This window comes from Cynocephalus volans, chromosome 2 (assembly GCF_027409185.1).
Source record: "Cynocephalus volans isolate mCynVol1 chromosome 2, mCynVol1.pri, whole genome shotgun sequence".
NCBI lineage: Eukaryota > Metazoa > Chordata > Mammalia > Dermoptera > Cynocephalidae > Cynocephalus > Cynocephalus volans.
In genome coordinates, this window is record NC_084461.1 from 116,758,484 (window position 1) to 116,773,258 (window position 14,775).

General features: G+C 37.8%; 2 protein-coding genes across 4 annotated transcripts in view; one reads left to right on the top strand and one right to left on the bottom strand.

The window, feature by feature from the left end:
* Positions 1-1,130: 1,130 nt before the first annotated feature.
* On the bottom strand, positions 1,131-13,221 carry IL5 (interleukin 5). 2 transcript variants are annotated; one of them, XM_063087462.1, is made up of 5 exons: positions 13,090-13,221; positions 12,854-12,897; positions 2,839-2,871; positions 1,627-1,755; positions 1,131-1,524 (listed from the first exon to the last, which is right to left on the bottom strand). In XM_063087462.1, the coding sequence occupies exons 1-5, from the start codon at positions 13,217-13,219 to the stop codon at positions 1,426-1,428; spliced, it is 435 nt and encodes a 144-aa protein (XP_062943532.1). In that variant the 5' UTR covers positions 13,220-13,221; the 3' UTR covers positions 1,131-1,425. The 2 variants fall into 2 exon arrangements, with proteins under 2 accessions (XP_062943532.1, XP_062943534.1); XM_063087464.1 differs by lacking the exons at positions 12,854-12,897; positions 13,090-13,221 and adding an exon at positions 3,077-3,220.
* A 79-nt stretch (positions 13,222-13,300) lies between these two features.
* Positions 13,301-14,775, top strand: part of RAD50 (RAD50 double strand break repair protein) — a 68,967-nt gene continuing 67,492 nt past the window's right edge. For both annotated transcript variants that reach the window (XM_063086957.1, XM_063086958.1), the window contains exon 1: positions 13,301-13,771. In XM_063086957.1, the coding sequence (XP_062943027.1) occupies positions 13,643-13,771 (129 nt within the window). In that variant the 5' untranslated portion in view covers positions 13,301-13,642. The remainder of the gene's footprint in view (positions 13,772-14,775) is intronic.

Sequence of the window (14,775 nt, forward strand, 5' to 3'; positions counted from 1 at the left end):
TTCTCACACCTGGGAATCTGTGGCTGACTGTCCTGGCCCCTCTCACATGCCCAGAAACAGCAGGAGCAATTGCTTCACACAGCAGTCAAGCCCAACACTGCTGCAATCCATGCACGTAATACCCAGAGTGAAGGCACTACTCTCCAAGGTCCTCCAGCACAGGCCCACTACTGTATCCCACACTGAGCATAGGGCCTGTGATCAATGAATATTTGCTCAATGAAAGAAAGAAAGAATCAATGGCATAGCTGAATATTATTCTGGGTCTCTCCTCCAGGTCTATCTCAGTTTTAAGTTATATTTTAAAGAACATATTTTCTGGATCCTTGAGAAGTTTTCTCAAACAGAACAATCTCCAGTTATGCTACTGATAGATACAAGCAGGCAGACTGGAATGTTGTTCTGCTTGGCACTGCTCTGCCCCTAGAAATACAGGATGATGGGCCCCTCTAGGATCCAGCCTTCCAAACAGAGCTGACCTACCAGTGCTTCTCTGCTCCTTTGGTTATGCTGCAATGTCAGGTGGGATGAGGAGGAAGTCCTCCAGGCCACAGTGCTTTGGGCCTCAGAGAAAGCGTTTCTGGCTTCCTCCCTGAACTGGCAGTGGGAATGGTCTGTCAAATTTTCTTATAGGCTGGGCAGAAACCTAGTTACAGGTTCCTACACTGCCCTTCTCCCAGGAAAAGCATTAAATTTCATTTTAATTCTACAGCGAGTCCTGGAAGTTTCATTCATTCATTCATTCATTCATTCATTCATTCATTGGCTAACATTTACCCTGCACCATCCTAGGTTCTGGCTATACTGTGGAGAGGAAACCAGGTTCAGCTCCTACCTGTGCCCATGCTCCCCACCTCCCCACTAAGTACTGCTGTATCATTCCACCCTTGGTAGGCCCAGCAAGCCCAAGACTTCTCCAGGGAAATGTGAATGCTCAGCTAGCATACACTCAGACCCTCCCTCCAACTCAGCATGTACTCACATGGATTGTGCAGACTTCAAGCATTAAGACAGAGGCAACAGGCAAATTGAACCAAAGTTGTCTATTTTTTTATTGGAACATAGCATAGCATGAAATAAATATTAATTTACCAAATTCTTAATCATTTCATAAATAATATTAAGTTTATAGCCATTTTACAGAATGTTAAGTTAAATAAGATAAAAGTATATATCTATTTTGCCAAGAGCAAACTGGAGGAAAATACTTCAGTGATTCTAATATCTGAAACATATCTCAAATACTCTATTCTTTCTGCTTGTGTGAGGTGGTAAAGTAGCAGTATGCTTTAATATTTACTTTGCCTTTGAAGTTTAATTACACTGAAAATTAAGGCTCCACCCTTTGTTGGCCCTCATTTTCGTTGCAATAAAATGTCCTTGTCCTTCTTCAAAAATCTTTGGCTACAATAAACTAGTTTAGTCTCAATTCTCCATTGTCCACTCGGTGTTTATTATACCAAGAAACTCTTGCAGGTAGTCTAGGAATTGCTTTACTCTCCGTCTTTCTTCTCCACACTTTTTCTGTGAAAAGAACAGACAATAAGTATTGTAGGAAATTGTCAGTTTTTGTAGAAATAGGCACAACCAGACAAATATAATTTCCACCGAATGTTTGTAACTTACTTTTTGGAGGTCAATGTATTTTTTTATTAAAGACAAGTTCTGGAATAGCTTTTCCACAGTATCCCTTTGTACAGTTTGATTCTTCAGTGTGTCTATTCCCTGAAAGATTTCTTCAGTGCATAGTTGGTGCTAAATGAAGAAGATTTTTAAAAAGCAAATAATCAAAACTAGGTATAAAAATTCGGTCCATTAGCCATCCCACAATGCATACATAGTTCAAAACATCATGTCGTACACGATAAATATATACAATTTTTATTTGTCAATTAATATAATTAATTATTATTATTTTGGGGGGTGGCTGGCCAGTATGAGGATCCAAACCTTTGACCTTGATGTTACAACACTGTGCTCTAACCAACTGAGCTAACCAGCCAGCCCTTAATTAACTGATTAAAAAAAATTTGGTTCAAAAAGTTAGGCTTTATTTGTTGTGTTTACATGAATTCTGTTCTCCAAAGAATTTTTTGCTTTTTCCTCTTCTAGGTGGCAAAACACCTCATACTGAGAAAAGTAGATGAAGCTTATGTAATTACTAAAGAGTTTTACAAATGATATAAATTAATCACTTAACCAGAAATAAAATCTCTAGAAAGTGTAATGCAATTACATTACTAATTGAACTCACATCGGTGTTTTCTTTTACAGTTCTAACTGGTAATTTAATTCTATTTAGAATAATAAAATCATATATTTTACATTTTAATATGACCATGACATATTCCAAATGTACATGATATTAATATCGTATTAATTAATACTATAGTCATAATCATTTAAATATGTGGAGAGTATTAATATAGGGCATTTGTTGTATATTTTAATGTCTACTGATCATGATTCTAAAAATATAACCCTGAGTTGCTAATTCTTTCAGAAAGACTTTAGAGTAAGGAAGGCCATAGACAGAAACGACCAGAGACTAGCAGGTACCTCTCACTCATTGTGGAATTTTTCTGGAAAGAATCCCTACACGAGGCTCTTTGGGTGGAGAACTGACAATATCACTAACGGGCCTGATCCACTTGCTTAATGGATCCTACTTGTTAAAAAGTTATTCCTAATATTTATACGTACCTACATTCATATCCACCCATATGAAAACAAAATAGAGAAAATTAAATAGTTCCAATGATGACTAATGATTTACAGCTTAAAATATGACATGTACTTATTCGTGCAGCCATTTTACTGAATCATAATTTAACTTACATTTTTATGTACAGGAACAGGAATCCTCAGGGTCTGAAAAGAAAGAAAATATAGTCATTTTTAGAGCACTCCAGCATTCATAACTTCTAATATAATGCTTAACTGTGTGGTTATCATCTACATATTACTAATATATTCATTTCATTAACTTACAACAGATCTTCATACGTGGTGAATGAACCACCACAAGTGATTATCTAAGCACTTTTAAACATGTTGGAATCAACAAGAAAATTACCTCATTGTCTATCAGCAGAGTTTGATGAGAGGAGAGCAGGGTCAAGGTCTCTTTCACTAGCGTACTCATGGGAATTTCTGTGGCAATAGCACAAACACAGACAGCTCCAAGAGCTAGCAAATTCAAGTGCAGAGGCATCCTCATGGCTCTGAAATGTTCAGCATTTGCCTTTGGCCAAAGAGAGTGTGTAGTACATGATTGCATCCTCAACCAATTTATTCCGTCTCTTTGAGGAAATGAATAATTTCTAACAATCAGATAGAGAATGCCTAATAATGGCATATCATAAAACCAAATGTTTCCAATGCTTTGTATCTCAAAAAAATAAATTTACTTTTATCTTATAATAATAACAAAAATCCCTACTTTTTCCCCTTTTAAAACGTTTTCTATTACAAAATAAAATCTTTGGGTTGTTATATTATTGCCCCACATTTGCATTTCTTAAAATCAGAAGGTTGAATTTTCTCTTAACAAATGTGTGTAAAAAGAAGTATAATACAAACTAGTAAGCAGAATTTAAGACTAAAACCCATACAAAATGGGAATGTTTTCTCAGATTGACTAAATTTTACCATGATTGTTGCTAGATTGATCTGTCTTAAAAGGAATTGAAAATATTGGTGGGAAGATAGTGATTAAAGCAGAGTCAAATTGTGTTCAACAGGATCTTGATCAGGACAGGGTCAAGTTGTGTTCAACAGAGTCTTATAGGATGCTTTCTATTGCCAGGAACCAAAAACCTAACCCAAACTGGCTGAAGATAAGAAGGGAATTTATTGGCTCATATAACCTAATAGTCCAGGGATGGAGGCTCCTATATATCTTGCTTGCTTCAGTGACTCTTAGTTGACTCCCTTCTCAGGCAGCTCTGCTACTGTGGTCCCAAAATGATATCAAAACTCCTGGATCTATATGTATCCTGTTTATCACAGCAGGACAAATCAAGTTGTGCTGTTCTGATTGTTCAATCAGAAGTCCTAGAATTCAGTCTCTTTGTGACAAGGGTCATATGTTCACCCTTGAACCGTGGCCAGGGATATGGGATATACTAATTGGCTCTACCTGGAGCTGAAGTGGACTCGTCCCACCCGAATCACATAGGTGACAAACTTGGGGTGCTAAGTAGCTGTAAGGCAGACACAGATGCTGGTGAGGCAACCAATAAATATCTGTCACAGACACATAACACATGGGCATGGTCTCTCCCTTCTGTCCCGCAAGGGTGGAGAGTCCTTTCACACCTTGGGTGGGCTATGTATGAGTATGTTTAGGCAGCCTTTGATCCTTAGGCTCAGAGCTGTAATCCCAGAAAGGAGAAAATGATGCCCTATCCTAGACCAAACACTTCCTTCTTTCCTTGCTTGAGGCACATGATGGAGGTGTAGACCATTGTTTTCAATGGAGGGTTTCAGTGAGCCTCCCAAAGTGGTTCTGTGTTGGTGGCCTTGAAGCCTGATTTTAGGAAAGTATCTAGGACAGATGGTACCAAACACAAATTGTTCCCCATGACAACCAAAATCTACTCTGACCAGGTCAGTGTAATTATACTGCCTCAGGAGATCTGCGATAAGTCAATAGTCATGTCCACCTGTCCTGGAAAATGTTATTATAAGAGCATTTTTACTTAGCAGCAGACAGGATGGCACCAGAAAACCATAAAGTAATCTAGAATGCTTTTTTTGAAAAATCCTTTTATTATTCTTTTTAACAAACCTTAGAATGGTTCGTGTGACCCTTACCCTAGATTTCTGCATGTGGGATGTAACCTAGTAACAATCCCAAATTTATACGTCTTGTAAACTAATAAAAAACCTAATGAAGTTATTAGGTGGGGCTGTCCTCTCTCCTTTGATCCTTCCCCCTGCTTGTGATTACAAAATGCTAAGCTCTGCTGGCCCTCTTCAGAGCACATTTCTTAGGGCAACCTGAACTATGCGTCTCCCCAGTTGCAACCATCACATTGGCTCAATAAATCCTTGCTATATGTATTTGGTGTAGTTTCAGTTTTGCAGAATAAAAAAAGTTCTGGAGATTTGTTGCACAATATTATGAATGTACTTAACATTACTGAAGTGTACACTAAAAAATGGTTAAGATGGTAAATTTTATGTTATGTGTATTTTACTACAAGTAAAACCTTTTTATTTTTAGGTCAACACCCAAAATCCTTTTCCAAAGCTGCATACAGTTCTGTATGAGAAGCAGAAGCAGCTGAGAGGTCAACACACACTTAACACGCATGCAATCCCAGCTCTACATTGGTAGGATAAAAGTAGTATAGGATTTTAGAGGCAACCTTTCTGTTCCGTATCTGGTTTTGTTTGTGCTAAAGTTTTGGGCTCTTGGTTAGACATGTGTGATTGAACACATGAGAGATGTTTCCCTTGAAACTGCAGGAGAGATACTGGCTCACTTCAGCAACTCTACTAGGAGTGAGGGAGGAATCAGAGTAGGCTTGGATCAAGGTGCTCTTAAAATGGTGATCTCAGAACTGAAGCTAAGAGTTCTTTCTGGTTCCTCTCAGATGCCTTTAGGTTACAGTGAGAAAGTGTGAGCTTAGATGAAGGTTTCAGAGGAAATGCCAAATAACTTGTTATCTTAGTACCTAAAATACACAAACCCCCAAGCATTTAGATTCTATCATAGGGTTGCACAGGCAATCTAAGTGGTAGCAGATTGAGATACCACTGTATTAGCCTTCACTAAGAAGACGACTCACCAACCACTATCTTTAGGGGAGTAAAACTGGATGGCTGTGAAAATGAGTGAAATGGGCAAGATGTAATATAACAAAGGTGGTAGGGGCTAAGTTCAACTACAGCATGCATGATCTGTCTACAGGTGGCAGGTGCTACTCAGCTCCAGCTGATTGTTTTCATGTGACTCCCTTTGCTTATGTTGCCAGATCATCCAGTTTTTTAAAGAAGCCTGAAATTCTGATTATGTATAATCTCCTGATTTCCAAATGTTGGCAGCTGTATAGGGTGCCATTCTACATCCTCTGATTAACAGTGTAACTGTGGGTTCCTATTGGAGAGCTATTGTATTTTGAAATACAAATTCAAAATTGTATTTCTTTAAAATTTTTTTTACTTGTAGTAAAATACATGTAGCGTAAAATTTGCCATCTTAACCATTTTTACATGTAACCATTTTTAGTTCAGTAATGTTAAGTACATTCCTAATGTTGTGAAACTAGAACTCTCCAGAACTCTTTTCATCTTGCAAAATGGAATCTTTGTACCCATTAAACTACTCCCCATCCCCCCTTTTCCCAGCACCTGGCAACCACTCTTCTACTTTCTGTCTCTATGAATTTGAGTACTCGAGGTACCTCACCTCGTATAATCATACAGTATTTGTCTTTTTGCAACTTGTTTATTTCACTTGGCATAATGTCTGTCCTCAAGGTTCATCCTTGTTGTAGCATGTATCAGAACTTCCTTCCTTTTAAAGGCTGAATAATATTCCCTTGTATGTGTATACCATGTTTTGTTTATTAACTGTTGATGGATACTTAGTTTGCTTCCATCTTTTGGCTATTGTGAATAATACTGCTAAGAATGTGAGTGTAGAAAACTATATTTCTTATAATGTTGTGATAAATCATTTACTTTTCCTCCATGAGTCTGATCTCCCCAAGTTGATGGCAAACTCTCTCAGAGTAGGGACTGTAAAATAATGTGTTTTTTTGGCCGGGGTAGGCAGCTGGCCTGTATGGGGATCTGAACCCTTGACCTTGGCATTATAACATCTTGCTCTAACCGACTGAGCTAACCGGCCAACACAATAATGTATTTGAAAGAGCTTTATTAATGTAAAACTCTAAACAAAAGTTAGGGGTTTTAATCTCCTGTGCAGAAAAAATCCAAATAACTTATCTAGATATAGTCATTCCTCGGGATTGGTTCCACGACCCCCTGCAGATACCAAAATCTGTGATGCTGAAGTCCCTTGTATAAAATGTAGTAAAGTCAGTCCTCTGTATCTGAGGATGTGGAACCCAAGGATAGGAAGGGCTGCCTGTACTCCACTCTCAAGGAGGTGGAAAATAATCCTTTTTTCCTTAAGTTTGGGATGCACAGAGTGACTCTGATTTAAACAGAACAGTAAGGAAAGGGGAGAATAAGAGGAATAACTTTACAGTGGAGAAATCTGGTAACCACCACCTCAGCCAGGCAATCAAGGTCAACACTGACAGTGATAAGCCATGTTAATAGCATGATATGATGTGATAAAAATGGTACTTCATCTCTCTGATTTTCTTCCCCCAAATCCATAACCTCTGTCTAAGCATAAGAGAAACACTACAACACAAAACAAATGAAAACAAAAAAGAAAAAAAAAAAATTTAAGACAAATAGAAAAAAGGAGATTTAAAAAATAAAACAAAAACAAAAAATAAATAACATAGTTTTTAAAAATTAAAAATTAAAAAAACCAACAAGAAAGGAAAACACTACACATACCCAAATGGAAGGGCAAAATAACTCACTGGTACTCCTTAAAACTGTTAAGGTCAACAAAAGCAAACAGACTTCAAGAAACTCTCACAAGCTGAGAGATATGATGACTAAATGCAATGTAGTACCCTGGATGAGATCCAGGAACAGAAAAAGGACAGTAGGTAAAACTAAGGAACCAAAAAACTCCACAAAACTGTAGAGTTTAGTAATGTACCAATGTTGGTTCCTTAGTTGTGACAAATGTACCATAAGTAACATTAACAACAGAGGAAACTGGGTACAGGGTACACTAGAACTCTCTATAATATTCTTGCAACTTTTCCGTAAATCTAAAATGGCTTAAAACAAAAGCTTATTAAAAAATAACACTGTAAGTTGAAAAAAAGGTAATGATTATGTTTACTATTATTAAAAAGACTTTGTATCCCACGAATGTCATGCACTTGGGACCTTTTTTACTTCAACACTAGACTGTGAGCTCCTTGAGAATAAGGTTTTTATTTAATTGATCTCCTCATCCTTGAGGACTAGCCTATTGTCTGCACTCAATTAATATTTGTTGAATAAATAACTGAATGAATAAGCAGACACTCGTTGTAGTTGTTTATCAAATTAATGTGAATACTGTGGATTCTCAAGGAGTCTATTTCCTGCAGCTGGGAGCCTGAAGTTATAGAAACAACTTTGGCAGGATTCCTGAAAAAAAAAAATAGAGCAAAGCTTTAAGGTTTAGCTGTAGAGACCAAGCCAATGTGACCTACCATGACATTTTTAAAAATCCACATTATTTTAGGGGAATAGGAAGAAATTAGCCATCAGTGCTCTGAATTTTTAAGAATTATTGGTAATTACATAATTTAGAAAAAGGACTTTAAATAATGTTGAAAAGTTATATTAGTGGGTAACATCCATCCTTTTGTGGTAAAACTTTTATCTCTGTTAGTAGGTTACAAATTGGAAACATGTTTTTAAAAACTGATAACTGTGGTTTTTACTAACTGTGTAGTCATTTAATAAGGTCAAATGACTTTTCCATGAATTGATTCTATCAATCAACTGGGCATGATGCTCCACATTTTTTACGGTGACTAAACGTAAATTGATAGCATCTCTTTCTCTTCTTGACTCTATTCTAGCCTCCATCCTTTCAATCCCTAAGCACATCTTTCATGTTTTTTTTTTTTACTGAATAAATTACATTACAGGAAAATAAACACAGAACAACTTCTCCTTGGCATAGCAACTATCAGTTTTTTGATGACCTCTTCCAATCTTTCATAACACATAGACAGTTCTACAGTTACAATCAATGAATATGTACAATTTGTATTTATCTTTTTTGTTTATTAATATTTCTTTCCTATCTGTGTACAGTTTCCTACTTATTTTAATGGTTACCTGCTATTAGATGTAACTGATGTACCACAGTTTACTTCACCATTTCTCAACTTGTAGGCATTAGGGTTGTTTCTAGCCTTCCACAATTTTAAATAATGCTAATAGAAACCTTGGTAGAACTTTTTAAAAAATATTTTCTTATGTTAAGGAACTTGTGTGATCATTTTAGCCTCTGTCACATTTTACCAGATCACCCTCTGAAAATATCCAATGCACAAAAAGAAATCTCTTATATTTTTACAGTTTCACAATTTATAAAGCACTTTCACAAAAATAACTGTGTTTAATTCTGACATCAGCCTTGTGAGATAGATTTCTTTCCCTGAAGGTCCATTAGCACTAGGCTTTAACGGTTTTGCTAACGTAGTGAGTGAATGAACCCAGGGAGAAGGAGTGATGCAAGAAGCAGTGGGGATTAAAGAGTTTGGGAAGTTCATCGGTAACCGTAAACAAATAATGCTGGCAAGAAAATAGCAGACTTATTTTGATTCTTATTTCAAGACACAAGGAAAAAAAATTTTAAACCATGATAATGTGGGAGATCAGAATTGGCACATTTTACAATCCTTGTACTGTTCAGAATGTTGCTAAAGATACTAACCTTAGACTTCAAAGTATGTATGAAAAATTTAGGACTAACCACTAAAAAAATAGAAATAGAATGTATATCTTCCAAACGAGTAGAGTAAAACAAAGTAGCAAAGAAGCTTAATCAATCGAGAAAGCAGGAAAGGAGAAAAAGAGCACAGAAAAAGCACAGAATAAGATACGTAAAATAAGTTCAACTTTACCAGGAATCACAGTTAACTGAAAACAGATTAATCTATTAAAAGGCAATACTATAAAATTTTATTAGAAACCTGGCTGGCGGGTTGCTCACTCTGTAGAGCATGTGTTGTAACACCAAAGTCAAGTGTTCAGATCCCCAAACTGGCCAACCACCCAAAAATCCCATCTATCAGCTATTTTCAAGAGGTACACTTAATGCAAAATGACAGAGAAAGGTTGAAAATCAAGGGATAGGAAGAAGATAAATACTAGTCAAAAGAAAGTCCATGTACCAATATCAACATCAGAAAAAGCCAGAATTTGTCACAAAGGATAGAGAGGTTCACCAGCGGGTGGGTATAAGATAGTATCTCATGGTAGTTTTATTTTTCAAGAGAAACCAAACATTTTTCAGTAGTAGTAGTTTACTGAGAAATGCGGACTTGACTGATTTACCTTTTTAGATCTTTTTAATTTAGGGGGGGTTAACCATTTTGATTGCGAATCTTTTAAATCCCAATCCTAGAGCTTTTACCTTACTTTTGTAGTTTCCCATTGTTACAAAGTTGAAATTTTTCTAATGGAAATACAAATATGGAAATACAAAAATGTTGTAATGGAATCTGGCTACCTTGTCATGTCCATTTTTTTCCTTCAAATATTTTTTTCTGAAGTATTTAAAAGTAAATTACAGACAGCATGACACTCTATCACTAATACTTCCATATGCATCTAAAAAAAAGATCATTTTCTTACATAGCAAAATACCATTACATCTAAAATAATAAAATAGTTCTTTCCTATCATCTAATTTCCAGTCTACGTTCAAATTTCCCCGTGGATCCCCTAAATTTCCTTCATATCTCTATGTCCAAACCAGGATCCAAATCAGGACCATGTGTTGCATCTGGGTGATATGTACCTTAAATCTCTTTTAATTTGCAACAATTCTTTTTTAAGTCTTTTAAAATCTACAGTAGTCTTTGCTTTAATGACACTGATGTCCTGAGAGTCTGGGACAGTGTTTTGTAACACATTCCGCCTTCTGAATTTGCCTTTTCCATTCTTGTGGTGTTGTTAGCTTAATCCCTATAATTCCTGTGAACTGAAAGTTAAATCCAAAGGTGTGATTAATTTCATATTAAACTTTTTTTTTTTTTTTAGCAAAACCGCCTAAGAGGTGATACTGAGTACTTCACTGAGATCAGAGACATACAATGTCTTGTTGTCTCAGTCATTGCTAATTTCTTAGTAATTTGAGTCATAAAAATTTTCCTTTAAAAGTGGTGGTAATTACATTTCTGGCCTTTTATTGTTTTCAGAAATGTCTAGACCTTCATCCACCCAGAACTTACGGTCATAAGTAAAATAAGGTGTAGGTTTGCTTTCTTCTTCCCACTCATATCCAGGTACCCACAGCATTTATTTAAGTGATCTTGGTGGGGAAATAATGGGCTTGGTGGTTACACAACTGTTTATATTTGTCAAAACTCATGGAACTATCTGGAAAAGGGTGAATTTTACCGTATGTAAATTATGCTTCAGTAAACCTGCCTTTTGAAATCATCTTTTCTTGAATAGACATTTCTTCAAAGAAGATATACAAATGGCCAATAAGCACAAGAGAACATGCTCAACTCACTAATCATTATTTAAATCCAAATTAAAACTACAATGAGATACCACCTCATACCTATTAGGATGGCTACTATCAAAAACACAGAAAATAAGTGTCAACTAGGATTTGGAGAAATTGGAACACCTGTGCACTGTTTTGGCAATGTAAAATGGTACAGCCACTGTGGAAAACATTATGGTGATTCCTCAATAAATTATAAATAGAATTACCCAGCAATTCCACTTCTGGGTATTTACCCAAAAGATTTGAAAGCAGGGTCTCGAGGGAACATTATTCACAACAGCTAAAACATGGAAGGAATCCAAGTGTCCATGGACAGATGAATGGATAAGCAACGTGGTATACACACAATGGAATTTTATTCAGCCTTCAAAATAACCAAAATTCGACAAATGGTACACATGGATGAACCTTGAGGACATTATGCTACGTGAAATAAGCAAATCATAAACTGACAAATACTGTATGATTCCACTTACATGAGGTCCTTAGACTAGTCAAAATCATAGAGACAGGAAAATAGAATATTCATTGTCAGGGGCTGGCAGGAGAGGGAAATGGGAGTTATTATTCAGTGCGTATAGTTTCAGTTTTGCAAAATGAAAAGATTTCTAGAGATAGAAGGTGGTGATGGTCACACAACAATGTGAATATACTTAATGCCACTGAACTGTACACTCAAAAATGGTTAAGATTGCAAGTTTTAGGTTATGTGTATTTTACCATAATTTTTTAAATTGGGGAAAAATGTCTTTCATCTTTTCCCATTGTCTTATTGCATTTGGTTTGTCAAATAAGACATTACTATATAATGTCTGTTTTGTTCCATTGATAATCTTAAATATCTGTTGTTATAAGTAGTGCTTTCATGTTTTCTTACCTGGTACAGCAAGAGACTACTTCTCACTGGCTTTCCCCACTTGCGTCCTTTGATAACATGAATTTTTTTAGTTTATGTATTAGGTTCCGTATATGATTTTCTCGGGATTGTGCGATTGAAGAGTAGTTCCTACATTTTTCTATCTCAGACAGAAGAAAATTATACCAGTATAGTAATCCAAAGTTTTACTGTTTTTATTTTAATGTCTTCCACTACCGTTTTTGTAATTTTGTAAATTGTCCCATAGGTCGTTGCACGTGATAATCTCCCCATTAACTTTGTTTCCAAAAAGTAAAATTCTCAGAAAGGTAATTTCTCTTCCCTTATTTTAAAAGTACCTATTCCTATACTGTGTTGTGCTAACCATAGCGGATTTCCTTTGTTTTCTTCATATTTCTAGAACATTCTTGTAGTTTTATAACGTACAGCATCTGGTTTTGGACTACAACAGCAGTTCCCAAACTTTTGGTCTTACACATCTCTTCACACTCTTAAAAATTATGGAGGTCTTCAAAGAGCCTTTATGTGAGTTAAAGATAATATTTTCTCAATTAGAAATTAAAATTGAGATTTTTTTTTTTTTAAAGTACAAGAATATACTACAAACACATTCCATTACCTACCATTGCGATGGCGTAATCACACGTCATGTGATCACTGGAAACCACTATACATTTGGGAGTGAATGGGTGAAAAAGGCAAATGACTTTAAGTATTGTTTGGAAAATAGTTTTCATATTAACAAACCCCTTAACAGGTCTCCGATTCTACCCCACCCCACCCCAATCCTTATCTAGGAGTCACGGGATCATGCTTCAAGAAGCGCCGTCCGCCACAAGACTTGTTCCTCCCTTCTTACAGTCATCGTTCCTCGGTGCCGCCCGGCCCCAACAGGGAGCTGGAAGTCTGCGACTCCGAACAAGAGCACCAGGCTCCAAACCTGCCGCGGGCACGGCACCCGGAAGCTGGTGCTGCGCGCGCGCCGCCATCTTCCCACTTCCCGGCGTGCCCCGGGCGTGCGACGTGGACGCGCGTAGGCCGTAGCGGCGCACGTGACCTGAGGGGCAGCAGTGGCGGGAATCTGTGGGTTCGCGTAGTCGCGGGGTCGTTTGGACTGTGCTTTGTGATCCCGGCGGGCGGCCCCGGGACGGCCTCCGCCCCTGTTCTCGCCCGCCAGGCAGGGAAGAAGCCGGTGTGGGAGGAAGGCTTCCAGCTAGAGCCCCCGCCCCCGCCCGCAGCTCGCCCCAGGACCTTTTGGCCCTCCTGCGGCCTCGCTCCCCGCCCGGATCCTCCTGACCCCGAGATTCGTGGGTCTTCAGGTCCTGCGGTTTCCCTGCTTCGGCCTCACTGTTAAACCTTGGTGAGCCCCTGGTTCCAGGTTCCTGGTGTTGAGATAAGAAACGTTTACAAACATGTCCCGGATCGAAAAGATGAGCATTCTGGGCGTGCGGAGTTTTGGAATAGAGGACAAAGATAAGCAAATTATCACTTTCTTCAGTCCCCTCACAATTTTGGTTGGACCCAATGGGGCGGGGAAGACGGTAAGTCCTGAGTAGCCACCTTCAGTTTACCGGTCGCCATATCTTAATCCGGAGAGTAAAATGTAGGGGAGTTCACAACTCTAGGAAGACAGGCGTCCCTACGGCTCCGCTCGTGGAGGCCGGGGAAGTCTCTCGGGGCTTGGCCTGGTGTGGCCTCCAGGAGTTGGACTGACCCAGCCTCATAAGGGTGTCCAGGTTGACTTGAGAATCCCACGCCGCTCCCGCTGAGCGAGCTCACAGTGCTACAAGAAGCCCTTAGGTCTGCATATTTGCAGTGATGTTTTTTAACGCTGTCTCCCAAGCATAGCATGCACTTCCTGGGAGTTTTTCCATACAGGAATTCCTCAAAGAATTACGAAATTACAAAATATGATAAATATATGACTACGAAGAGTTTCTGAGTATGCTGACTGTCCAGCCATAATAAATGGAAAATAAAATTTAACTTTAAAATGGAACCGATGTAGTGGGCCTTAGTTAAATTGGGAAACTGTATTTGCTCTTGTATTTGTAAAGTTGCTCTTACCCAGTCAAAGTAAAACACTTGGGGCACAACTTATTTGCTGTGATTTTTTTAAAGCCTTGGGAATATGTAGAAATTTGAGTAAAAAGTACAGCCAAGAAGCGTTGTGGGCAGGAGTGGCTTAAGAAAAAGCAAGGCAATATCAGTATAGCAGGAAGAAGAGTCTAAAGGAAGGATTTGTGAAAATGGTATACAAAGAGATAAGGTTGAGAGTTGAATGTTAGACTGTTGTCTGCTTTTGTTTATGTAGAAGTGTCATTTATTGAAGGCCTTTTATGAGATTGGCACGCTACATACTGCACTAAGGAGGCTTCCGGAATACCTATCCTGTACTTAGCTTTGTACTAGGTACACTACCGGAAGGAAGACTAGTATAGCGTTTATGAGTACTGGCTGCCTGAATACAAATTTTTTGCTTCATCGTTTGTTAGCTGTATGACTGCTGGCAAGTGAACAAACTGCTCTGTGTCTTAGTTTTATC

Coding starts and splice junctions, on each gene's coding strand:
- IL5 (XM_063087462.1), bottom strand. CDS start 13,219: ATGGCGGCGCGCGCGCAGCACCAGCTTCCGGGTGCCGTGCCCGCGGCA. Junction 12,898..13,089: donor GGCACCGAGGAACGATGACT/GTAAGAAGGGAG, acceptor CCAAATGTATAG/TGGTTTCCAGTGATCACATG. Junction 2,872..12,853: donor GTGATTACGCCATCGCAATG/GTAGGTAATGGA, acceptor CTTTCTTTTCAG/ACCCTGAGGATTCCTGTTCC.